At 39.6% G+C, this 24,787-nt stretch overlaps 2 protein-coding genes across 9 annotated transcripts; one reads left to right on the top strand and one right to left on the bottom strand.

Annotated features, from left to right (window-relative positions):
• The first annotated feature begins 67 nt into the window (after window positions 1-67).
• On the top strand, window positions 68-7,857 carry srsf9 (serine and arginine rich splicing factor 9). 7 transcript variants are annotated; one of them, XM_005470293.4, is made up of 5 exons: window positions 68-619; window positions 5,197-5,373; window positions 5,550-5,719; window positions 6,674-6,846; window positions 6,935-7,857. In XM_005470293.4, exons 1-5 carry the CDS (start codon window positions 555-557, stop codon window positions 7,157-7,159), a joined length of 810 nt encoding a protein of 269 aa, XP_005470350.1. In that variant the 5' UTR covers window positions 68-554; the 3' UTR covers window positions 7,160-7,857. The 7 variants fall into 7 exon arrangements, 6 of the variants coding, with proteins under 6 accessions (XP_005470350.1, XP_005470352.1, XP_003453906.1 ...); XM_005470295.4 differs by lacking the exon at window positions 68-619 and adding an exon at window positions 1,791-1,930; XR_001225189.3 differs by lacking the exon at window positions 68-619 and adding an exon at window positions 1,792-1,930 and having other exon boundaries at window positions 5,550-6,099; window positions 6,935-7,116.
• A 1,178-nt stretch (window positions 7,858-9,035) lies between these two features.
• On the bottom strand, window positions 9,036-24,450 carry sgsm1b (small G protein signaling modulator 1b). 2 transcript variants are annotated; one of them, XM_005470298.4, is made up of 25 exons: window positions 24,250-24,450; window positions 24,107-24,150; window positions 21,835-21,910; window positions 20,944-21,106; window positions 20,618-20,770; window positions 20,240-20,307; window positions 20,009-20,151; window positions 19,780-19,911; window positions 19,460-19,584; window positions 19,304-19,371; window positions 17,764-17,927; window positions 17,527-17,656; window positions 16,917-17,043; window positions 16,770-16,834; window positions 16,504-16,649; window positions 16,245-16,373; window positions 15,981-16,154; window positions 15,778-15,846; window positions 13,572-14,792; window positions 13,360-13,484; window positions 13,182-13,264; window positions 12,962-13,071; window positions 11,626-11,722; window positions 11,361-11,528; window positions 9,036-11,115 (listed from the first exon to the last, which is right to left on the bottom strand). In XM_005470298.4, exons 1-25 carry the CDS (start codon window positions 24,254-24,256, stop codon window positions 11,027-11,029), a joined length of 3,876 nt encoding a protein of 1,291 aa, XP_005470355.1. In that variant the 5' UTR covers window positions 24,257-24,450; the 3' UTR covers window positions 9,036-11,026. The 2 variants fall into 2 exon arrangements, with proteins under 2 accessions (XP_005470355.1, XP_003453949.1); XM_003453901.5 differs by lacking the exon at window positions 24,250-24,450 and having other exon boundaries at window positions 24,107-24,169.
• Between the last annotated feature and the right edge of the window lie 337 nt (window positions 24,451-24,787).

The raw sequence follows: 24,787 nt of genomic DNA, 5'->3' as shown, positions 1-24,787 counted from the left end.
ATGGGCTGATATCTTGCAGTGCCAGCTGATATCTTGCAGTGCCAGCAAGGTCCCCCTGCAGAAGAAGGCACATGTGCAGGCCAGTGAACATCTTAAGGATTCAGAGAAGGCTGGGGAGCAAGTGCTGCGGTCAGACGAAACTGAAATCAACTCAGCCCACCGTGTTTGGAGGAAGAGAAATGCTAAGTATGACCCAAAGAAAAGCATCCCCACAATGAAACATGGAGGTGGAAACATACTGTTTTTCTGCTAAGGACTACAGGATGACTTTGCTGCATTGAGTAGCCATTGGAGGTGGGGGGCATGTACATGAAAAGTAACCTCCTTCCCTCAGTCAGCATGGCAATGATTCAAAACGTGATTCAGTTATAATGATTCCAAAGCAACGGAGACACGCCTAAAGTAGAAGAACAATAAGGTCATCACGTGGCTAGCCAATCCAGCCTAAATCCTGTAGAAAATCTGTGGACGACGCTGAAGCTTCAAGTTGCCAAACAGCTGCCAAGAAACTTAAATGTTTCTGTAAAGAGGAGTCAACCAAAATCTCTCCTGAGATGCATGCAGATTTGGCGACCAGCTTTAAGAAAAACTTTATCTCCGTGCTTAGCAACGCAACCAGGTACTTGTGTTTTTCTTAAAGATCAAATACTTATTTCACAATATGATGTGCAAATCAATTTATAGCTTTTATGTAATGTGAGATTTCTTCTAGATTTTAAATTGATATTCTCTATATAAATATTAAGATTAAATTAATAATGAACTTTTAATTCAGAGGATAGAAATGAGAACCAGTTTGTATCCTTACAGAACAAAGAACAAAGCAGTCAAACTTATCAGTTTTAGTCCCTCTCAGTATGGAAGCTTGTTTTTGGGTTTTTTTGTTCAGAGTTAGGGGCAAAATTGTTTATTTTATTTCCCTTTTCTTGTTTTTTTTTTTCTTTTTGTAACAGTTTCAAGTGATTTTCGCAGGATTTCAGTTCAGCAAGTCTCAGACCAACTATAAGCCCTAAACCCAATTTTTAGTTATTAAGTTAAAATGTCAAGATAATAAACTGAAAATTTGTTTTCCGGATGGCAAATAAACTAATTCAGCCAAGGGAAAAAAATATATGTGTTGAAGAAGCCACAAATTGCTGGTGGAAAGTACTGCAGTAGTTTTTTACTTAAGCGGCACGTTTTCTTCAGACTAAGTCAAGTGCATATTCACATACATTTTTTTCCTGCCACTCTTGACTTCCTTTGTACTACCACAACTACTGTCTTCACACTCATATGTGTCCTCTAGAAATACAACGACACGTGTTCTTCTAATCTTCTCTCTACTGCTCCAACAACCATCCCAAAGCAAAGATCGCATTATAACGCTCTTCTGCTGCTTTATGTCTGTGTATTTTATATATTTTATTTTATTGTTTACTCTATTTAATTTGTAAAATATGTATACATACACACACACACACACACACACACACACACACACACACACACGTAGAAAAACATATTTAGTATACACATCCAGTAATGCATATACTCTTATATATTGTACATATATTTATTACTTTCAGATTTAGCCATTCTTATATTTTGCTTGTTTTACGTTATTGTATTTTTGCACAACTCTGTTGCTTGTGAAGCTCGCACACAAGAATTTCACTCGCATGTACTGTACCAGTGTACCTGCACATGTGACGTGACAATAAAAGTGATTTGATTTGATTTGTTAACTTCAACCTTGCTGTATGACAAACTTCTCCCAGCAGCAGGGGGCAGTAATGATATAACTGTGGCTACTGTCTACCGGAAATGAAAAGCTGTAGAAGAAGAACGTAGCCCTCTCCCGCAAATGTGCTAACTTACGCGGAAGCAGCAGAGTGTGCTAACTGGTTGCATTAATTCTACAAACGGGCACATTTACCTGCTCTAAAAGGTAATCAGAGACATTTATTAATCTAAGTATTTTTTTTTTTTTTTACTACATGCATTTATTATGCGCTCTCTGAAAGCGATACATTTTCGCAAATTGTAGCCGACTCAGAGTCTCTTTAGCCTGACTAGCTGATCGACCTTACGTTACCAACAAAGGGACTGCGCTGGTTTCGCAATTGCTGGTGTGCAAATTATAAGCTAGGGTTTAGTTTTTAGATACAAAGGTCAAGTTGAAACGCTCGGCTGAAGAGGCCGTGTTACAAGACTTTTAAAAAAAGATAGAAAGGAAAATACCTGAACTGCTTTTAATGTAAGCAAACCTTCGTTTACAGCCGCCTGTTGCTAACAATAGCTATGACTACTTTAGCAGTAGCCACTATGATATTTTAGGGCAAAGCCAAATTTGAATGGCTGGTACGGATCTGGACTATAGCGTCAACGCAGTACTGCTAACCAGGAGCTCTCGAATTTTAGGTTAAATTGAGATCAGATCGCAGTTGTTCAGCTATGGGACGGTAAACAGGTTTGGTAGGTTCAGCAACTGCTCGGTTAAACAGGGTTTTCAAGGCCCCGGAAACGCCTTCAAGTCCAGGCAAACGTATAGGGTACGGAAAACACCTGTTAGCAGCTGTATGAAAGCCACCAAAACACAGTTTTTATGAATATTACATTTTGTTTCAATATCCTGGGTTTATTTAAATTTTATGCGGCAGCTTCTAATATGATCACCAGCCTAAATGTCTTTGAGTTTACAGAAAAATGTAAAAAAAAAAAAAAAAAAAAATAGTGTCAGTCTGGAATAATGCACATTGGACGGCGACAGAGTCTCATGATAATATTGCGATATTTCAAAGAAATGTTGTAATAATTATGTTTGTGGTGGTATGGGGAAAAAATACAGCACTTAATGGTGTGAAAGGAGCAATCTAAAATTTCAGCCTACTTTTTCCATTGAGCTGCCGTCATAGATTGCAGACTACTTGATTCAAACTGTGAGTCTATTGCCACAAGGTGCCAGCAGCAGCACTGCAATGGACTAGTTGTTACACAGCATATGTCAAATGTAAGACCAAAGGCCAGTGGTGCTTTCCTGAGAAAGTTAAAGTAAAAAAAATAGCATAATTGCTTAATTCTTTGGTTGAACAATAACTAAATTAACTTAACCTTGTAGCTCTTCAGGACCCTGTGGAGTGTTGTAACCTAATAAAATAGAAACTGAGCTTTTTAACTAGTTTTATCCACCATTTATTCTGCATGTTATATGGAGTGCAACTAGTGAGTGCTCCATATGTGTCTTCCTCACATACCTTCCTAGCATGGTTGTACTCGCTGAGCTGCATTTAGCTCTTATGTGTTCTTATGTGTTTTGCATATCATTGTGCTGCTTTGGAGGTCTGCCCTCCCAAGAAAGCGTCAAGCAATTTTCATATTGTTGGCTCCCTTTTTTTACAAGTAGAAATGTAAGAAAGTGTTGCACTGGCCCTCATTTCTTTATATTTTGCTTTGAGCTAGACTTCCTTGTAATTTTTAAAGTGGTCTTGAGAAATAGTCCTTCAGGTTTTCTGAAAGTCAGTGTTTTTCTTCGAATAGTGTTATGTCTATGCATAACAATACACATAACAAAGAACCAAATTGTATTTTTAGGCACTTTATTACTTCAGCATGTCATTAAAACACATAATGTGTTCCCATTTCTTTTGTTGAATTCATGAAAAATACCAAAGGAGGGCCAAAGAAGTCAAAGAGCTGTGTCAGACCTGAAAGGTACATCTGGACCTTCAGCTGATCCATCTACTGTTCACTGAAGGTTCAACAGAAATGGTCTCAGTGGAAGGATGGCTGTCAAGAAGCCATTCTTATACAGGGGAAAATGGGGTGAAAGAGGTTGAGGTATGTCAGATTACACAAGAACTGGATTAAAAATCAGTAGCAACAGGTCTTCTGGAGCGAGGAATCCAAATTTGAAGTTTTTGGTTCAAAGGAGGAGGTCCCAATACAAGAACAGTGAGTGTCTGTAGCCATCTGTAAAATATAGTGGAGGCTCTGTCATGGTTTGCAGCTGTATTTCAGCCGGTGGTGTTGGAGATCTTTTAAAAAATTGTGAAATGATGAACACAGAAAATACCGTAAAATCAGAAAAAAGCTGATTGGCAGTGGCTTCATTTTTGAGCATGACACTGATGACAAACACACTGCCAATGCAGTAAAACATACCTGGACAGAAAAACACAGTGGCCTCTCCAGAGCCTGGACTTCAACATTATTGAAGAAGTATGGGATCATCTTCACAGAGAATGGAATAAATAGCAGCCAACATCCAAAGAAGAGCTTTGAATGTCCTTCAAGAAGCCTAGAGAACTATTCCTGAAGACTGCTTTAAGAAAATACAAGAAAACATGCCTCAGAGAGTTCATGCTGTGTTCAAGAATAAAGTTGGTCATATCAAATATTCACTTTCAAGGTCATTAGAATTCTACAGACATTTTTGCCTTGTATACAGTTTTTAAATTATAATTTAGGTTTGCACATATTTTCTATTTTCCAAGCAAAAATATAAAGACATTTTTAAAAGGTTTTGCAAAATTTTAGTACACACAGAATTACATGCTATCTTAATTCACATAAAAAGGAATTCACCAGTTGTAATTAGTGGAACAGCTGTCACATAGGAGTTACAGCAGGTCATCCACCAGTTGGAAGGTTGGTGGTTTGATCCTTGACTCCTCCAGTCAGCATGTTGATGTCCTTGGACGAGTAACCAAACCCTAGGTTACCCCCAGTGTATCTACTGGACTGTGAGTCTGTTTTTGTTAAAACAAAAAGGTTAAAGGCATAGAAAAGATTGTTTTTGCCATAAAAACAGTAGAAAAACATGTAAGTACCAGTTCATTTACACAGCCATGTTATTGTTGTTAGCGCCTTTTTATTTTCCCCCCACAGTAGGCTTGCATAATCTCAGTTTGAAGAGAACAGATCTGTAATCATTGAGATGGTTGGACATTCATTACACTGTGTTTTAAAGTTTTCAGGCTTGGATCCGAAGTCCTGTGCCATTTTTCTTTTCTTGAGCCCATCATTTACTACTATCACGGCTTCATCCCTTCTTTAAAGCTCTATTCTTGTGTAAATTAAGGAATTGTCTGCGGATGGACTAAGTTTTGGATTGGGACTAGGAATAGGATTAAGGACCACTTCCACAGCTATTTGTGAAAGCAAGAAGTGATCTCTAAAAGTCTGCAGGTGCCCCCCCTTCTTTTGTGTCAGCAGTGTCACCTACTCAGCCAACATGTCTGATGGCCGGATCTATGTCGGGAATCTTCCCATGGATGTCCAGGAGAGAGACATTGAGGATCTCTTCTACAAATATGGAAAAATTCGTGAAATAGAATTGAAGAACAATAGAGGCACTATCCCTTTTGCCTTCGTCCGATTTGAAGACCCACGGTGAGTTTTGCGGATGGTTTTTGGCAACTCGAATCACACTCCTCCTTGTTGGACACCTTAAATTTTGTGGTATATCGTCTCCAGTGACTGCCGGCAGGGAATGGATGGAGACAAGATATCCAACCTTTGTCCGCTAGGCGTACTTTGGTAAGGAGTTCTTTGCTCTCTTCTCTTAGGGATGCAGATGATGCGGTCTATGGAAGGAATGGATATGGATATGGGGACTCCAAGCTGCGTGTGGAGTATCCTCGTTCTAAACCTGGCCCAATGGGAGGTGGTGGAGGAGCACCTAGAGGAAGGTTTGGACCCCCAACTCGAAGATCTGAATTCCGGGTCATAGTGTCTGGTAGGTGGACGCCATGAGTCGTAGCCAATTAATATTTCTCTCTCATTCGGTACGGCCTGGAAATCAAGGGGACTGGTAGGAAAGTGGACATAGGAGTCTTAGGCAGATAACTTTCTCCCATTCGCATGCCGGACTGGAGAACAAGGGGACTGGTAGCTGGACGTCATGAGTCGTAGGCAGATCATTCTCTCTTTCTCATGGCGGACTGGAGGACAAGGGGACTAGTTGAGGACATCATGAGTCATAGGCAGATATGTTTCTCTCTCTCATGGCGGATTGGAGGTCAAAGGGACTAAGTGGATGAGGTCATGAAAATCAAAAAAGTAAAGTGAAACCGGTCATGTTGGCTGAGTAACCCCAAACACCGGCTATAGTGACTGGTAGGTGTCATTTTGTCATTGTGTATCATTAATTATGTTATGTGCTTTGTCAAATGTTTCTGTAGTTCGCCTAAAGCACTGGGTGGAGAAGTGGGTAGACTTATCAGTCAGGAGACTTGAAAAAGTCAATTAGTTTTTTCCTACCGTTAATAAGGATGACTGACCATATGAGTATTTTCAACTATGGGTTTGGCATTAATAAGTAACTGCTGTGCATGGAAAATGTTAATGATTAAAGACAGTGTAAATTAACACTTTGTGCTGAATAGGTAACACCTTAGACTTCAAATCCATGTTAGTCTTAGCTTTATAGTATTTTAACATTAACCAGTTTGTGTCATCCTTTGCATTCTTAGCAATTTAAAGGCAGGGAAATGCAAAGTCTTCCACTTCTCCATCTTCTTTAGGTTTCAAGAGGTGTAAAGGTCAGATTTTATACAAATAATGAATGAGTTGCACTTTAGAGAAATAATGAAACCCTTTCCTGCTAAGATTTTAGGTTTAAAGTGTCAGGTAAATTTAAGCAGGGAAGTATATTTTGTCCACACCGTCATTTAGTCTTTTCCTGTTCCAGGACTGCCACCATCTGGAAGCTGGCAGGATTTGAAGGATCACATGCGGGAAGCAGGAGATGTCTGTTTTGCAGATGTGCAGCGTGACGGAGAGGGCGTAGTGGAATTTCTCCGTAGAGAGGACATGGAGTATGCACTGCGTAGATTGGATGGGACGGAGTTCCGTTCACATCAGGTTAGTGTTAGTGATGGTGAGATTTAATCGTTCCTCTGATGATAAACGGGAGCTGATGTCGTGTACTTGTTTCGTTATTTCTTGTTAGGGGGAGACTGCTTACATCCGTGTGTATGAGGAAAGAGGTACTCCCAACTGGGATCGATCACGATCCCGTTCCAGATCCAGAGGTCGCTATTCTCCTTACTATAACAGAAGATCTCCCCCTGCGCGCTACCAGTCGCCTCCACGCCATGCTATGTCACGGCATAGCCCACCTCCGAGAAGACACCTTCCACCACACCACAGCCCACCACCACGTCATTATCGGTAGAAAGTCGCATCATTTTAAGGAATTGGATGATTATTTTTTAATTTTTTTTTTGGTTTGTTTTTGTAATTTTACATTTGATTTTTTTGTTTTTTGTTTTTTTTTTTAAAAACCTCAGGCCTCCTCATAGGACACACCATTTTTATTTCTTGATTAAAAACATTCCATGGTCAGGAACCCGTGAACAACCTGCTCCTCCCAACAGTCTTGTTTTTTTGGGGAGTTTTTTTTGTTTGTTAAACACCCATACATTATCTGGAAACAGAATTATGTGTTAACTTTTTGTGAGATAACCATTTGACCATTATGTAACATATTGGAGGTTTCTTTTATAAAGAAATTCGGGAGTGTGATGTCAAACATTTAAAACAAAGTACACATTTCTGCAGTCCTGCTTCTTGAATTGACGTAATTTTATTTTTCATGTGTCACATCTTGGTAGCTTTAAGTATGAAAGGGTGCGTTTTCTGTTTGGCCAAACCAAGAACCCATAAAACTAATCAGTATAGTAAAATTAGTGAACCCTTTTAGTGTAACACGTTGACTGTGAGACTTAATTGTCCTTCATTTTTTGGGGTTTTTCTTTGTGCGTGTAGGCCGCTGATCGAGGTGGTCTAAATGTAGTTTATAATTTTTATGCATCTCTATCGTTGTTTTTTTTTTTTTTTTCTTTACCAATAAAATGCAAACTTTTACTGTGACAGTTTCTTTTCTTACTCTGAAGCCCATTTATTTTTTTCTGTACTTGAAGTGAAGTGATTTCCCTTCTTTAATATGGGGTAATTATTTATATAGGGGAAAAAAATATGGCGTTGATTCCAACAAATCAACAGTTCAAAGTTAAAATGGTCTACTCAGCTCCTGCCCAAACTTGAATAATGAACTGGACAACATGAAAAAGACACACAGTTCAACTATTCCTTCTTTCTTGCAGTTTTATTCCCAGTCACATCTATGCCAGTAGTTTATTTGTTCAGTCGATTAGTTAGGGTGATAACCTTTAAATAAAGAAAACGTATGCAATATTATGATTATTCCTGAGGTTACTGTATTAGACCTGTGCTTTGCCTAAATCGATGCTGATATTGAAATAGTTTGGTTTAATGGAGCAAGCTAGACCTCTAATGTAGCTTAACATACATATACAAAAAAAAAGTCCATGCCAGTACCATCTTTTCTCCTCCAAGGATTGTGTGACAGTTTTAAGTTGGGTAGTTGCACTGCTGATCTGACTTTACCTAAAGAACTTTATTACCTTCCTCCATCCAGAACATCAGACCTGGGTCCATTGACGTGAGCAAACGACGGTTCCATCCAATTGTATAAGTTTTAACTCAAACAAATTTATCAGAGAGAGAGCAAAAACATTAGGACTGGCCAAACCATCCGGTACACTCTTATAAAGAAGGAATGTGTTGACTACCTCAGCACAAGCAAAAAGATCAGAAAGACTACAGAAGCCAACAGAAGTACATGATGACAGAATTATTTCCCCAGATGAGAAAAAACAACATTTAAATAAGTTAAGAAAATTCATGGCAAGGTAGGCGTGGGATTGTCAAGATCTACAATCAACGGATACACTGATCAGGCATAACATTATAACTGCTGTGATATTATGTTGGCCCCCCTTTTGCTGACGGCTGATGTTGAGTTGTGTACTCCACTAGACCCCTGAAGGTATGCCTACTACCTGTAAGCATCTGGGTGTTGTTTTTAGGCAGACTTGAAACAAACTGACCCTATTTCAGACACACAAATAAGGCACCAGATCAAAAATACGATCTAAAGTGGTTATTATTACAAACAATTTAACACGAAATAATTTGAAGATCAAAGCGGATCTCTTAACCAGAAAGAACACGCAGGGCACCTTAAATGCAAAATATAAGATTTTTAATACACAATAAATTAAGTATACTCAGTGACCATTTTAGAAGACACAGAAAAAATAAAAATATATTTATTTCCATTGGCATACTTTTAGCTTTTGTTTCATTATAATCAGACCAGGCCCATATACAGACATTGTATTGCATTTAATAAATAAGTACTAGCTTAGGTTTTTTTTTTGTACAGTAAGTCAGTTTCTTCTTAACACATTGTATACTGTAAATCTTCTGACAACAAACAGCAATACACAAACAGCAATACTCAGGCAAGATCATATGTAGACACATTAGCAGTGATATTAAAACACTGGAATTTAAGCCACAGTGAAACAGACGTGTGTGTTTTGGCTATTTTGTAACTGTAAGTGGCACCAATAAATCATATTTTCTGACTTGCCTCTCTTGGTATCGAGCTATATAGAGTATCTTGTGTTTATCTGCCGAGATTTTAAGATATTCACCTTTACACGTTTACTCCCGAGCTGTTAAATCATTTCTCGTCTTAAGGCTAAACAAATGAAATCCACTATGACTGCAGCAAAAAAATGAACTGACAAAATCATCATTATCTACATGGCTACATACCACTGACCAGCTACTATTCCTTTAAAAGTAAAAAGCTCATCATCAAGATCGCACTTTCCTCATAGCTGAAGTTAGAGCTCTGACATTCTGAGCAGCAGTGAAATAGTGATAATAGTGAAGAGAAATGCCCGGGAAATATTAAACTATTCGCTGCCTTTCAGGGTTTTTTGGCATACAGAAACAATTTGGCGCGCTTTAAAGCCATGACAACCAAGTTCGTCAGGGCGAGACAGTGGTTTAACTCTGAAAGTGAAAAAGGGAAGTGCAGCGTGTGAAGGAAGCACAAACTGCCACCAGCTAACTACCTCTTTGAAATAACCACCAGCAGAAAAATTACGACCACAATTCTCTATATTGCATGGAAGCAAAATCTGGTAAAGCTGTAGCGCTTTAAAATTAATTCAATTCATATAGTGCCAAATCACAACAGCAGTCACCTCAAGGTGCTTTGCATTGTAAATTAAAGAAAGACAGTGAGAAGGAAAAACTCCCTTTTGACAGGAAGAAACCTCTGACTGTGGGAAATCCCTTTAAGCAGTCTTTATCCTTTGATTTTATGAAAACGATAGCTGACGTGTTCAGCCTGAGCAGCACTGTGTAGTTTAAGGGAAGAAGGAGGTTTTCAATGACAGCATGCATCTAGGAGGAATACTAACTGGGATATGAGACAACGGTTAAATCATCTTAATTAATGCATAGAGGAGGTGGGAGACAGCAGCGGAGAATATAAGAACGTGACCAGTTGAAAGAGGAAATGGTGATACAGTATATGGAAACAATGTGCAATTACAAGGTGCTACACAGAATCCAGGTCTACATATGCTGCAATCTTGTGTGCATCAGAGGCAAACACCTGTTTAACATCAGATAAGCCAGCCGGTAGAACCCTGCAACTTTTGCAAATCATCCCGTGACCTCAGGTACATCACTGAAAAAAACTATTCAAGTGTATCACAAAATGTTTAAGCATGGCAGCTACAATTTCAGCTAAGTAAATGACAATACTGAAAATATATTTAAGTGTATACAAGATGTATAACTTAACCGAACGCATTAGTGAAGAATTTGGTTGCTGTATCCCTGAAAAAATAGCAAATTTTAAGGCAAAATAAACAACATCCTGAAGCAGTTTCAACAAGGGTACATTCACTAAGTGACCAAAAACACTGGCAATAATTGCATCTCCCGAATACAGAGAGAAGCAAGTGGTGAGAAGTTGTTTTACAACTACCTTTGAATAACGAGCAGCTTTAATGACCGGTTATCTTGTCGGCGCTTTTCATTTACATCATTTCCTTTTCTGTGGAATATACGACAATTACATGGTTCTGTTGTTATCTCTGAGACAAGTTAGCACAAAAGGATCGTGGGTGTTAACCAGCAGCATCCTGCATCACTTGTTTTCTATGAGCGTCTGCACCTTGTGGACCAAGTCTCGGGCCATCATCAAGACCTGGGGGACGTTGTGTCTCTCGGCCATTTCTGAGAAGAAAAAATATATTTAAAAAAAAAATTACAGATACAATTAGGAACACTGTCAATATTTAAAGATTTAGCGTTTCTTTAATATTCAGTAAATACTGATATTTCACAATAAAAGTCACAATAAAAACATATTTTTATAGAAATCTCTGCACCTCGCTGTAACCAGCTTCTTAGTTATTTTAATGTAAACTTGATTGTTTTCCTTTAGCATTGCTTCACTCACTTTTCAAATTTTTTCTTACCATTAAAGAACTTGATGATGTCTGTAAAGTCCATGTTATTTTCCAGGATGATGTCTCGATACATCTCCACAAGTGCCAGGGCAATGAAGAGCACAAAGTGCTCAGAGGAGGTGTGCTTGGCTGCCCAGATGGTTTCCCACACAGAGAACACATCATCGTAGACCATTTCTGTTCGGAAAAGACCCACAAATCAGATTATATTCGCTGTCACGAGAAAGTCACGGTCGATTCAAGCAAACAATAAGAGGCCTGCGTTTCGCATCACCTCTCTTGAAGTCAAGAAGAAACCAGCGATAACAGAAGTAGAAGTGGGTGTAGTCTCCATTCTGCTGCATCAGTTCAAACAGCTCAGAGTCCAGGATCTGTGATAAGTAAGAACAATATAATGTTATCATTATCCTACACCTGTATGCATGCATTTGTTGTTATAATTCAGCCCATACTACACTACTGGATTCCTGCTGCTAGAAGAAAATATGGCAATAAGGAACAAAGAAATAACTGGGTAATACAGAGGAACAGAGAAATCACTTATATTGTGGGTAGTCTAACTAAGTGGTGCAGTGCTGGGAAACAATACTGAAATATATAAAAATAGCTATAATTATCGTCCTGTTTTTATCCAGGTAAAAGTCTCATTTAGATCAAAATGTGTTTTTCAAGAGAGACCTATCCAAGGGGCAGCAGAAGTTACACTAAATACAGTGCACAACAATATAACAAGTAAAGAAATAAATACAACTTATATTCACTACAGACAAGGGAACACAAACATTTTTAATGCATAATAAGACAGTATTACAGCCCACATATCATGTGGATTAATTTTTATTTTACTATACTGTATGAAATAAACATATTTGGTAAATTAATTAATATGGAAAATGTTTTTTAAACATATTGGTATTTTCACCATAGCTCATAACAGATACAATAGGTTAGAAATCAAACAAGCCTTTTTCATATCTGCAAATGCTGTGATCCAAGGTTCCAAAACTATAACATAATTAAATTAAAACACACAGTGTCAACGAGTATATGGACAATGACACAACTTATAATTTATCCAATTTATCTCACAACAATGGATTTGAAGTTAAACAAAAACATGTGACTGAAAGCATGAGACAAAAACACTTTGCGATCAAAAGACACTGAATGTAAATACAGAGGCTTTACATCAAGGTGCAAACCGCTGATTACACTTATGCAAAAAAAAAAACAATAAAACATCTGGAAGAGTTCAGATCACTAGTGTTTACTGATGATGTGACTGCTGATAGAAGTAGCAGTACACGGCCACAGATTTAGCCAATTGATTTGAAAAATCAACAGCGGTTGTGTACTGTATAAAATCTATTGGCCTGCTTGTATACGTAGGTGGATCGATGTAGATGTTATAACCTTAAAGTATGTCTGTAGGATGTAATACAGAATCATTCTACTCTCTGACAGTGAGGAAAACCTCTTCTTGTCTGCCTACATTTAAGTATCAGCAGCAAGCTGTAACTCTTCTTAGTAGGCTACCTTTACCATTCAGCAAAATTACACTGTTTATAAAATGTTTATATGATTGTATGTATGGAAAAATATGCACTTACCTGGATAAGTGAGCGCATATTGGCAAAGTGAGAGTCCATGGCACCCCCGTGAGGGAAATTCTGGTTCATCCTCTTCATCAGTTCAGTGAAGCAGCTGAACGCCATGATCTCTGGAAAGCCCCAAACACATTTAACGAGTTGTTCATCTAGTAAATTATGTGAAGCTCTGCAAAACCCATATTGGTAAAAAAAAAAATTGCACTTAAAAGGTTTTACCGACCATCATCCAGGATAACTAACAGAGGAGCGAGCAGATCGCACATGCCCTGCACATAACCGATATCCAGATGCTGCCAGACGTAACTGCAAAGAAAAATAGATTTTTATTTTTGCGTTTCAACCTTGTGCATTAAAATAAACCTCATATACAGATTATTGGATATAGATGATCCATTTACCTGCACATTATGTTACGCAGCTTCTCCAGATTCTCAGTGGTGAAGTACCAATACGTTCTATCACAACGTCTGACATCTTTGTCAATACGATGCAAATTGATCAAGTACATATCCATTGTTTCTTGCTGCAGGAATAAAAGTAAAGTCAGTTACTGTATGATAATGATTAAAAGACTTCCTTTGACGTTCTGTTTGCTGTGCATAACACTTACAGAATAGGTTTGCTCCTCTGAGGACTCATCATATTTGGTGACTCCTCCCACCTCTGCAGATTCTGGTTCAGTGAGCACATTTTCTATCTCAGGCTCCTCTTCTGAAAGGCCCAGATCTGTGCCCTCAGGACTGGTATTACAAGCTGTGTCCAGATGGTGATCTAGGGCAAGATCCTCAGATGCCATTTTCTCTCTTTGTGCCAGGGAGACAGGGGGCGCAGCAAGCCCTGCCAAAGGCCTGGTTTTAATGTCCTCGGAGGTCACGCATGTTATCCCTGCAGGAATGTCCTCCATTTCCAGCGCAGAAGGAGAGTCATCCGAATCGGCTGTGTCTGGAGACTGCCGGGACTGAGACGACAGCGAAAGCGATGCTGATTGAAGAGCATTCAGCACTTGTCTGACTGGAGAATTTGAACCAGGTTTCTCGAATGAAATCTCTGTAGCCTTTTTGGTTTCAACAAAGTCGCAGACGGCTGCTTCAACATCCTTTGTTTCTGCGTCTGTGTTTGAGGCCTTGATCACTTTTAATGGGATTTCTTGTTTCTTAGAAATTTCTGGCTTTTTTTCATTTAGCGGATTTGCATCTTTTTCTGCTGTAGGCGGACAAGATGACTCCACTTCCAGACTTTTGCTCTTGTGTGGCTGAAGACTTAAAGTCTGCCCAAGCGGAGGTGCTTGGAAATATTCATTATGTATCTCTGTTTCCAGCTTTAGAACATTAGTATTCTCTTTCAAATTAATATCTGTGTCTGTGGCTTTTGAAGCCCCTGACAGCCCATGCTTCGTTTGATCTTTTTCCTCTACTTCAGCTTTTTGCTCAGCTTCAGATTTCTCCTTTGTCTCCTGAACCACTATGCTTTCTGAAACCGTCTCCCTCTTTTGTGCATCAGCCTCACTCTCGGCTGCAGGGTCCTTTACATCCTCCTCTCCTGATTCACATGTTGTGAGCTGAATCTTTACAGGCTGTGATCCAGCTGTAGGTTCCTCACTGCAGGCTTCTGAGTTTTCTGCTGTTTGCTGGGAAACAGACTCAGTTACAGGATGACGGTTGTCTGAATCTGGACGTTGGTTTGACAGATCGTTGGAGGACGGGTCGGAGGAGGGAAGTTGTGGCTTGTCTGTGGTTGCATTTCCGATGGCCTTGCCTGCATCTCTGTGCTGTGCTTCTTCAGCTCTGGACTCACTCTCAGCCTGATCCGCTGTGTCGACCGATTCAAATACCTGGAAGCCAACGGAAAATAGTGAACATGTTTGAGTGTTTTTAAGAGCACAACAGTGGTTTCTCATGTGTTAGTTTATAAACTGTAAATAAAAGTCCCACTCTATGATGAGGCACACGTTAAAAAGCATGAACTGAAAGCTTCATTAATGGTCAATAAATCTCTAATGCATTATAGATCCATTATAAACCACTAATGGTAACAAATTTTGGGCTCTCAGGCTGTAGGAAATCCCTTTGACTAGTCTTTATCCTTTAAAAGAGTGGTAAGTGATTTATAAACGATCAATAAAGGCTTTTTATAAAGTAGTATGCAAATTACAAACACTTGACATTATTGCTAACAATGTTTTATTACACCACAACGACATGTAGTGATTTCTAATCCTTTGAGCATCCTTACATATGTACAGCAATCACAATAATCTTTTTTTATGTTGCATTATAAACTTGAATTCCTGCCTCCTTTAAATGAAATGAAGGACACTGTTGATAAAAGAGCAAGCTTTTTCTCTACATAGCACAGTGCCACTAAGTCAGTCTGCCAGATGGTTAACTATTTTAATCCCTGACTGAAATATCTTACTAACACTATCGCCTACATGATGAAACCTAATGACTTATCCCCCCAGTTTTTTCTTGTTACTGTGACATTGTTTTAGCACCAGTCTGATGGACTGCCATGAAACTTGATACAGACATCCTTGCCTTTAATGTAGAGCCATTAGCTTATTATCTTTTGAAAAACTTGATTCCTTTACTGCAATTTATCCTCAAATACCTTAAACCAAATGGCAATGCTGCTCAAAAACAGTTTCACTGGCGTTACATTCAGCGATTCACAAGGTATGCTTTGGAAAGCAAGAATACAACAGCAAACCATATATATGCTGTAGTAATTGGGCTAATGCTTGGGAAAAAATGAAGCCTGGTATGGTGTCGTATCAAAAATCATTGCTATGGAGATGTTGATGAGAGAGGGACTACCTGTGCGCTGCTGCTGGAGTCGCTCTGTGAGTGAGTATTTTGTTGATCTGAGTTGCTACTTAGAGATGACTGGAGTGAGACAGAGTATCACATGAGACAAAAACAGCAGAACTGTTAGCCAAGTTATTCTCTCACAACTCTTGAAATAGTTCCCACGTGGTAGGTGTTACATAATGTGGATTTTTTTGTTTGTTCAAACTTGCATCTGTACTGATGGTGGAGTCCCGCTGCACGGGTCCCCTTTCCACGCTGACTCCGGATGAGCATCGGGCGAGTGCCTCGGCGTGTTTCTCTCTCTCCCTCTGACGGACAATGGCCTCGCAACCCTGCCACTCCTTCATAGTCTGCTCGTACATGCACCGCATTTGCTCATCAATCTGAAGCAATAAGCATGTGTAAATAACTGGCAAAGAATAGATCAGGGCATGAGTATATATCTTTATACTTTGAAAGCACATAAGTAATACCTCCCGCCGGCATTTTTCACTCATGCCGAACTTATAATGTCCTAAAAGGAAGGGCCAGACTTCTTTACGGAGTGAAGGGGCCACCCCACCAAAATACACCAGTCTGTGTATCTCCTTTTCCTCATAGGCCTGAAAGGGGAAGTATTTTTACTGTTGTGTCAGACTGAAATCGCTCACTAAATGAAAGGAGGCATTTCACACAGGAATGAATGACATCTAGGCGTTGTGTCATGGCTTGGTGTTTATGTATAAATCTTACAGAGCTGTCTTTGAGGAAGTTGCTCCAGACCTCCACAGAGAGGCCTCCTCGAGCATCACAGGGTACGCCGGGGTCAACAATCGTGGTGTTGACCAATGCGGAGAGGTGGGTGCGGACTGTGGACAGATGACGACAGTATGCAAGCCCTAGAGAGGAGAGATAAGGCTTCTCATTTTCAACCACTGTAATGAATTATTGATCTGCTGAACAACCCAACCAGAGTGATTCCTAAATTGCAAACACAAAGAAGATGTGATTATACTCACAGCCATAGAACGCACGGGAGATTATCTGGTATTTCATGGTGTCGCAAAGGAGCTTTAAGGGAGCCCTGGTAAAGTGAGAATATTTCAAACTTTGTCAGGTGGAATAATCAGAACGGTGATTTCAGCCTGACCATTGGAAATACTTACCTTTCTTGGTTACAGCCATTAGGCAGAGAGCCATCAGATAAGCCATTCTGTGAGCAGGAGGAGCAGGAGGACTTCCTGGGGGCTGGCTGCCACATATTAACACCCTGATCCATCAGCTCTGGGGCCACTGCACAGCAAAGCGGCCCTTACTACTACTGTTCCTATTATCACAATCAATTAAGCAAGCAAAACCAGGAGCAGCCCTAACGGATTTGGATATTAAAATGAATTTCTGAAAATGATAAGAACTGATAATACATGGTGAAAAAAAAAAACAAGAGAGAGGATGGAGATGCAGATGAGGCAGACAAATTACTTTATGTCGATGCAAAGATTCCTTATTGTCACTGGGACTTTAATGTGAAATGGAGACATGGACACTAACCAAGGAGGAAAAATATTATGGCTGTAACAGTTTCACATTAGAAAGGACTTAATTACAAAGACGAACACTGAATGTATGTCTGGGGGAAACATCAGAGTCATCTAAAGTGAACAGTTTGAAGTGAAATGACATATAAAGTAATTAGAGCAGTTACAGATATAATCTTTGATGATTCTGTATTGCATTATCTCAGGGAGGCAGAATAGAAAGATTAAAGGCACTTACTGAACTCCATCTGATTGCCAGGAAAGAGGATCCGAAACACATAATCGGTTGCTTCATCGTCTTCCTTATCTGATACAGAATCACATGAACCATGTGGACTTCTCTTTCGCAGTTTGGGGAAAACCTTTCCCTACAAATGGAAATAGTATATGAAGAAAATACATCATAAATATTGGTAAAGTAAATATTGTTGCATGAAATGTTGAAAAATTATTTGAACAGAGGTGTCCCGTTTACCTTCCCTCTCTGATTCCAGAGTGGCGGGTCTAGCTGCCCATGAGGTAGCAGGCCAGTCTCTAAGCATGTGAGAAACTGGAGCAAATGGCCTCCTTTAGGAAAATGTAGAGGAGGCCTCTGGATCCCATCCTGGCTCACCAAAACGACTGTGCCTCCACTGTTCACTGGAGATACCCACATGTCGGGAAAAAGATAAATAACTCATGTGACTTTATTTGGGACATTAAAAACCATGTCTGATTTTAATTTTTGCAGATTTTCACTCAGTGCGCCTCTGGACCAGCGCTAGCACAGCTGGGGGGTTTTGAGAGCGCTCCAAGTCTTTGAATTGTATTCCATTTTATTTATATAGCAACAAATCACTACAGCAGTCACCTCAAGGCACATTATTGTAAGGCACAGAGAAATCCCTAACAATCAAACAACCCTTTTTGAGCAACAGTGGGAAGGAAAAACTCCCTTTTAACAGGAAGAAAGCTGAGGCAGAACCAGGCCTGGAAGGGGGGCAGCCATCTGCTGTGGGGGTGATGGGAGAAAGACAGGACAAAAAACACAGTGAAAGAGAACCAGAGATGAATAATAACTAATGATTAAACTCAGAGTGGTGCATAAACACATACTGAGTCAAAAAAATGAGTGCATCATGGGAATTCCCAGCAGCCCTGACTCACAGTGCAACTAAGGAAGGATTTAGAGTCACTAGATCCAGCCCTCACTACATGCTTTATCAAAAACCATTAGGTTTACACCTAATCTAAAAAGTAGAGAGAGCGTCTGTCTCTCGAATCCAAACTGGGAGTTGGTGCCACAGAAGAGCGGCCTGAAAGCTGAAGGCTCTGCCTCCTACTATAAGTAGAGCTCTACTGCTCTATTGAGGTGATAGGGTACGATGTGGTCTTGTTCTGATTGTGTGCATTTATCCATCTGCTATTTTACTCTGGGCCTCAAATGTGTGCAAAACGAAAACAAAATCCCCTTCTGTGACAAACTCACCAGCCATTTATGGATTACTGATCACTGAAGAGGAGATACGAGTCTCCAAATACAAACCAGCAGTTTTTGCTTGAAGAGCCCACAGTGTTTAAGCCCCATCAGTGGTACATTAGGTCAGAAGTGTGACTGCGAGCATGCTTGGTATTTTTCATTCACAGGGTTGTGAACCATAACAATCTCCTCCCCGAGGATCGTACTGTCATTGCAGTTTTACTGTACAATCTGAAGGACAACATTCACCCTGCCAGCATACCATAGCGCATCTTGTGCAAAGTTTTTTTGCAACACAAATGTCGCCTACTACATGCCCTTCTCACTGGGTCTCTCATTGAATTCCTTGCAACTTTGTGCTTTCCCCCTAAATTAAATTCAAATTATATTTTGACACACTGGAAAAGATCACACATGGCTTCCAGGGAGGGATCTAAAACAAGGGGCTGCACTGCAATGCTGCATAAGGTGACAACTTTGAAGGGGAAACAGGCTAAGTTTCATTTTTAAATGGCACAACTTTGCATTGCATCCAGTACTTTAATAGGTGAGTTACCTTGCTGATGACAGTGGAGATACACAATCTCCTCCAAACGAATTGTCATAGCATAATCCCAGTAAACACTGAGAGAAACAGAAATGGATACTGGTCAGTGAATAAGCTTTGCAAACACAATATTTAAGTCTCAGTAGTTTGGCTCTTTCATCTGACCTTTTTTCAGAGTCCAGCTCCCCAACATTGCCATTCATCAGTTGATTTGGTGTCCACTTCAGGGTCATAAGGTCTGCAGTTTGATGTAGAGAAAGGTAGCCTGGAATGGCCTCCATGTCATCTCTCTGTACACACAAGACAAAATGAACAAATCCCCACGTGTGTTAGTGCTGTAGTATTCAGATCAGTTACATATAAACAAATTAAGAGGAGGCATCAAGTTTCCCACAGAGTAAGCAAGCTTCTCTTAATATTTTCTCTCTCTTAAAATGAGAACTAGTTTTGTATGGTTGTTTTGAAAAGGACAGGAAAACACATACCGGCTGGACCAGGACATTGTTCTTCCCAAACAGAAGTGTGGCTCTGGAGTTTTGGTGAAGTGATTCAACATATTCCCTCACCCACATAAGAGGGCGATCATCCATGCTACCACTGGACTGTCTCTTCTGGATCTGTTAGGGATTAACAGAAGAAGAAAAAAAAACAATCACATACAGCCTACTGCTGGTTGATTTTACAAGGAAGCATTCAATTTATTGACTGTCTAACCAAGGCAGGCCTTCTTGAGGGGGAATCCTGCCGACAGTGACCGCTGTGAATACGATGCCTCTGTACAAGCTCATCTGCAGATGGATCCGTCCAGAAATGGTCTGCAGTCTTAACCTTGGTGTACTCCAAAGCACAGGGGCCAACTGCAAAACAAGGTTAATGGGCTTAAAGTAGAGATCCGAATAAGTAGCTATGTAAACTGATAGCACAGTTAAAAAAAAAAAAAAGTACCCAATAGGGATGCAAGAATCGGTCCATCCACAGGATCCATCAGCATGGCTTCTTTGTCATAGAATGAACTGAAGCACACAATAATAACACAAGTATACATGCGGAAAGACCATAGCTTTAATATCAAGACTGTTTTTAATTCATCCCCATGTTCCTCATTGCATACCACAGCTCTCAATGAGTTCTGTGCAAACAGATAATGTATTAATGTTACCATAGAGAGGGTACAAATTAGAACACATGAGAGAAAGAAGCCTGAAAACTTTGGTGGTGATGATACATAGAAATCAGCTGCCTATGGCAAAAAAAATTGTGGCATTGAAAAGAAAAGACATTCCAAAGCCTCAAAAGGATAAAAAAAAATATCGATAATCCTACCTGCTGTTTTCTACCAAGTACAGGACAATCTTATCTAGGAGCTTTTCCATCAGGGCAGTTCGAATCCACAGGTGTTTCAGTGCTTGAGGAGGAAGGTTAGCCAACTTGGACTGCCGACTGCGGTCAGTACTCAGTGAGGAATTGTTCTGCTTGCTAAAGCAAAAGAAGAAATTTACAGACGATGTCTGCATAGGCTCTTAAAATGTAACAGGATGAAACAGGAATGAAACATAGCACAAAAGAGTTTATATAAGAGTTTATATATCGATATATATGAAAATAACTACAAGAAAGAGTCTGTGGTCTCCCACAGGTAAAAGTTTCACCTGTTTTCAATGAGCTGTTCCAGCTCCTGGACCTTGTGACAGAGCTCCGCAGCAGGGGAAAAGCTTTTTGCCACCTTCATAAAGAGTGCCGCAACCTTATTACTGCACAGCAGGCCTGCAATCCTACGTTTCAATCCATGAAGCACACACGCCTCCACTACAGCTATACAAACACACATAAACATGCAGAGACTTAGCAAATATTGATTTGTATTTATATAAAACATATAGGCATATAAATATATACATTTTTTTATTTCAACTTAATCTAATCCATCTTTTATGGATTTGATGAGGAAATGTTTGTATTTGGCCTAGAGCTTTGTTTTTCTCTAAAAAGCACAGTACAACTCCCTTTTGTTAAAGCCCTCGTGTTTCTTATACAGAAACAGGCGAAAAGCAAGCACAGGTAGCTCAAGGAGAAATAGGCTGAAGTCAACACTGCCTACAGTTGCTAGGATATAAGTGTTGAGAATCATATACGCCTCACTCCTTGTTAGTATCAACACCTTTGAAGGTTCATCCTTCTACTTTATTGAATATAAATAGATGTGACTAATGAAAAGAAATCATTAGGAACAGACTGCACAGGACCTTTTGGCACTGTGAGAATGAACTCGTAGGAGGTGATATGGCTTGACACAAAGTGAAGTCAGCCGTCATTCAGTACTGTAAATCTCAGTATGGATGTGGCGGACGGTACTGTACTATTTAACACTGAATGTCTTTTATTAGATTAGATACAATACAGAAAACCTATAATACCTTTTTTAGTTGGAGGTAAACATTATAGCTAAAAGAAAAGACATTGTTCATGTCATCAGCAATAATAACTGAGTAATGGATTGTAATAAAATATCTAATAAAAGCAGACAGTAGAAAAACATTTACCACAGAAGGATATAATATGGCTGCTGTCTGCATGCACAAATTTCCTCGTTACTGCCTCCTCCATAATTTGTTTCACCTAAAGGAGAGAAGTTCACCGTCAGATACGTCTTAATCAGTCTGACACAGTTACATAAGGTGATAAAGACAAAACAAGAAGCACAGAAGCGAGTGATGTTAGAAAAAGTAATGATGAAGCAGCAGTATGGCAACATAAGACATTTCTTACAAGCAGGTTATAGCATCCTGCTGATGTACGCTGCCAAAGCTACCAAAACTACAGCCTCATCTTCTGCAGTTTATTAAGCCATTGCAAGTGCTGTACAACATCCAATGTGCACTTCAACCTTCAAACTTCAAATGATTTTGCAATGTAACGCCCATGCAATTTCTGATCTCCTCAATTTGTCTGATTTATTGTAAGCAGTAAAAGAAAACCTTCAAGTTTTTGTTTACATTTTCTAGTGATTCCAAAAGGAATTGTTTCTTGATGTTTTCTGCTTGCATTCCTAAACACATTCATCCATCCATCTACTTTTTTTTGGATTATCCAATTAAGGGTTGCAAGTAGCCTGTCTCATGTGTCGTAGGTTGAGAGGCTGTGTGCACCCTGTACACCCTGGACAGGTCGCCAATCGGTCTAAATAATCTAAATATATCTAAATAATATGTAAATATGTAAATAAATTCGCTAACAATTTATTAACACACTCTACCAAACTGCAAAGTTTGCAATAAGAACACTTTTAAAATATAGCTACAATCAAAGCAGCAGATAAAAAAATGTATATTTTTAGCCTATTGTATGAATCAATTTCCAACTTCCCCGTATTATATGTTTCCAATAATCAACCTAGTAATAGCACTGTATTAAAGCTATGTTTGTGTCATAAACAGTGATCTACCAACCAAATGAGGGAAAAGCTTCAGTGACATCATCTGGGGTTGTTTAGTCAGGCTGGACAAAGCCTCAGACATTACTGCAAAAATGTGTTTTCAGCGCAAATAACACTTACATACTGACCTTGAAAAAGTACCCAAAATCAGTGTCACTCTCCATTTCATTTTAACAAATGTCATCTTTTTGAATGAGCTTGTTGTCATAGCTGCAATTATGTTCAGGTTAAAAAAAAGAAAGAAACTGCGATGAGCATGATCATGAATACACTTTTTGAGCGCGACATTTTCTCTGAACGTTTATTGTTTGGTCGTGATCCACAAAGTAGTCACGTCTGCTGCTAAGAAACGTATCATTAAACAATAAAATGCACTAAATTTAAACTGATGCTCAGTGCTCTAGACACATTCTCACATGAAATAAAATGAAAATCATTTCCATGCTGAAACATGATTGTGCTGGAATTCTGCTGAATGTTCACAATTCAGGGGTTATTTATTGCTGCTGCAACCAGACCTCACGACTGTCCTGTCCTTCTCCTTCACATGAGTAAACAACATGAAAGCCACGCTTTGTATTAATTACCCATCTACATAAAGCAAAGTGAAACATTAAAATGCAGTTTTGGTTTTGTTTTTCTTAGATTTATATATCACAGCTAAGCCACTCCTTACTGCAGGATCCTGTATCAGTGCCTTAGGTTTTTGAGAGGCAATGAGTCACAGGTGAGGGGGAGAACACACACAGAATGGGTCTAGAAGTACCCTGCTTGAGTAAAAGCTTCTGATTTCTTTGCCTGCATGGGGAATCGTGGAGTCACTGTTCAGTTTATAAGGGTGGTGCATTGTACTCACTGCTGCTTTCTCTGACTGATTTGCAAATACATTTAAACATATATATGCTGTCATACTACTGCAAAAGCACCTATTATAAACGCCAAATTAAGCAGATGGTTGGGTCACACCTTTAAATTCTGACTAACAGGGTGGTGGGTTGAAAGGAATATGCCAGAAAACAGGCTTAAACAATCTGTGCGTGGCTTCCTGATTGTGGTGGGTTTCTTCCACGATATAAAACCATCAACATCATCAGTATTATCGTCATCATTACCATCACCACCGTCGTCATCACCATCTTACGCCAGTCCACCAGCAGTCACAAACAGACCGGTATCCTGCACAGCCCCACCGGCAGCCTAATTGCGTCCAATCACATTATGTAAAATAAACCGTCAGTTTTATCATAAACAGGCCTACGGTGGAGTCAGCCCTGATGAACGATATCCACACACACACACACACACACACACACACACTGAGCATATAGCGCCCGTAAACATAAACTGTGATGCGCGCAAATGAAATAAAATGCACCAACCTCCTTCTTCACATTGCGCAGCAGTTTCTGGCGCGTCTCGGCCTCTGCCACGGGAGAAAACATAATGAGTTATGCTGATCAGATGCTGTTTTGGAAATTGATGGTGATGCGCTCACGAAAGAGGGAAATAGCGGCGTCTGTACCTCCCATCGCTCCTGACAGGGTGCAGCGGCTCACACGCACAGCTTTCTGGAGATTGTCTTGACGGTGATTTAGGCAAGGCTGCTTTACAGGGAGAGTCAGTCCGGGATGTACGAGGTGTTCTTAACGACTACATCAAACCTATCTGCTACCTCACCGTGAACCACCACCCCTTTAAAGTCACAGTACCCTGTGCGTTTAATGTACACAACGACACAGTCTCCTCTCCCCCCCCAGGGCAAAAAAAAAAGAAAAAAAAAGCAAGGTGCACTCACAGTCAAAAATGTATCTGTAAAAAAAATACAATAAGAAACTTTTCCTAAAATGTTCACTGGCTGATCATTGTTCATACGAGGTAATAAATGAGTTGTGGGCAAATGTATCTTTTCAATCTTTTCTTTCCCCGTGCATTGTACAGAATGATCAAGAAAATGATCGGTAAGAATGTGCCATCCCATGATATACAATACAATGTTTCCAGTGTTAACGTTATTTGTTCTTACATATCATTTCTTGATGACGTTTTAGCATAGGTTTGCA

The sequence above is a fragment of the Oreochromis niloticus genome, linkage group LG7 (genome assembly GCF_001858045.2).
Source record: "Oreochromis niloticus isolate F11D_XX linkage group LG7, O_niloticus_UMD_NMBU, whole genome shotgun sequence".
Classification (NCBI taxonomy): Eukaryota; Metazoa; Chordata; class Actinopteri; order Cichliformes; family Cichlidae; genus Oreochromis; species Oreochromis niloticus.
The sequence above is the reverse complement of the archived record's forward strand: the minus strand, read 5'-3'. Positions and strand labels throughout refer to the sequence as shown.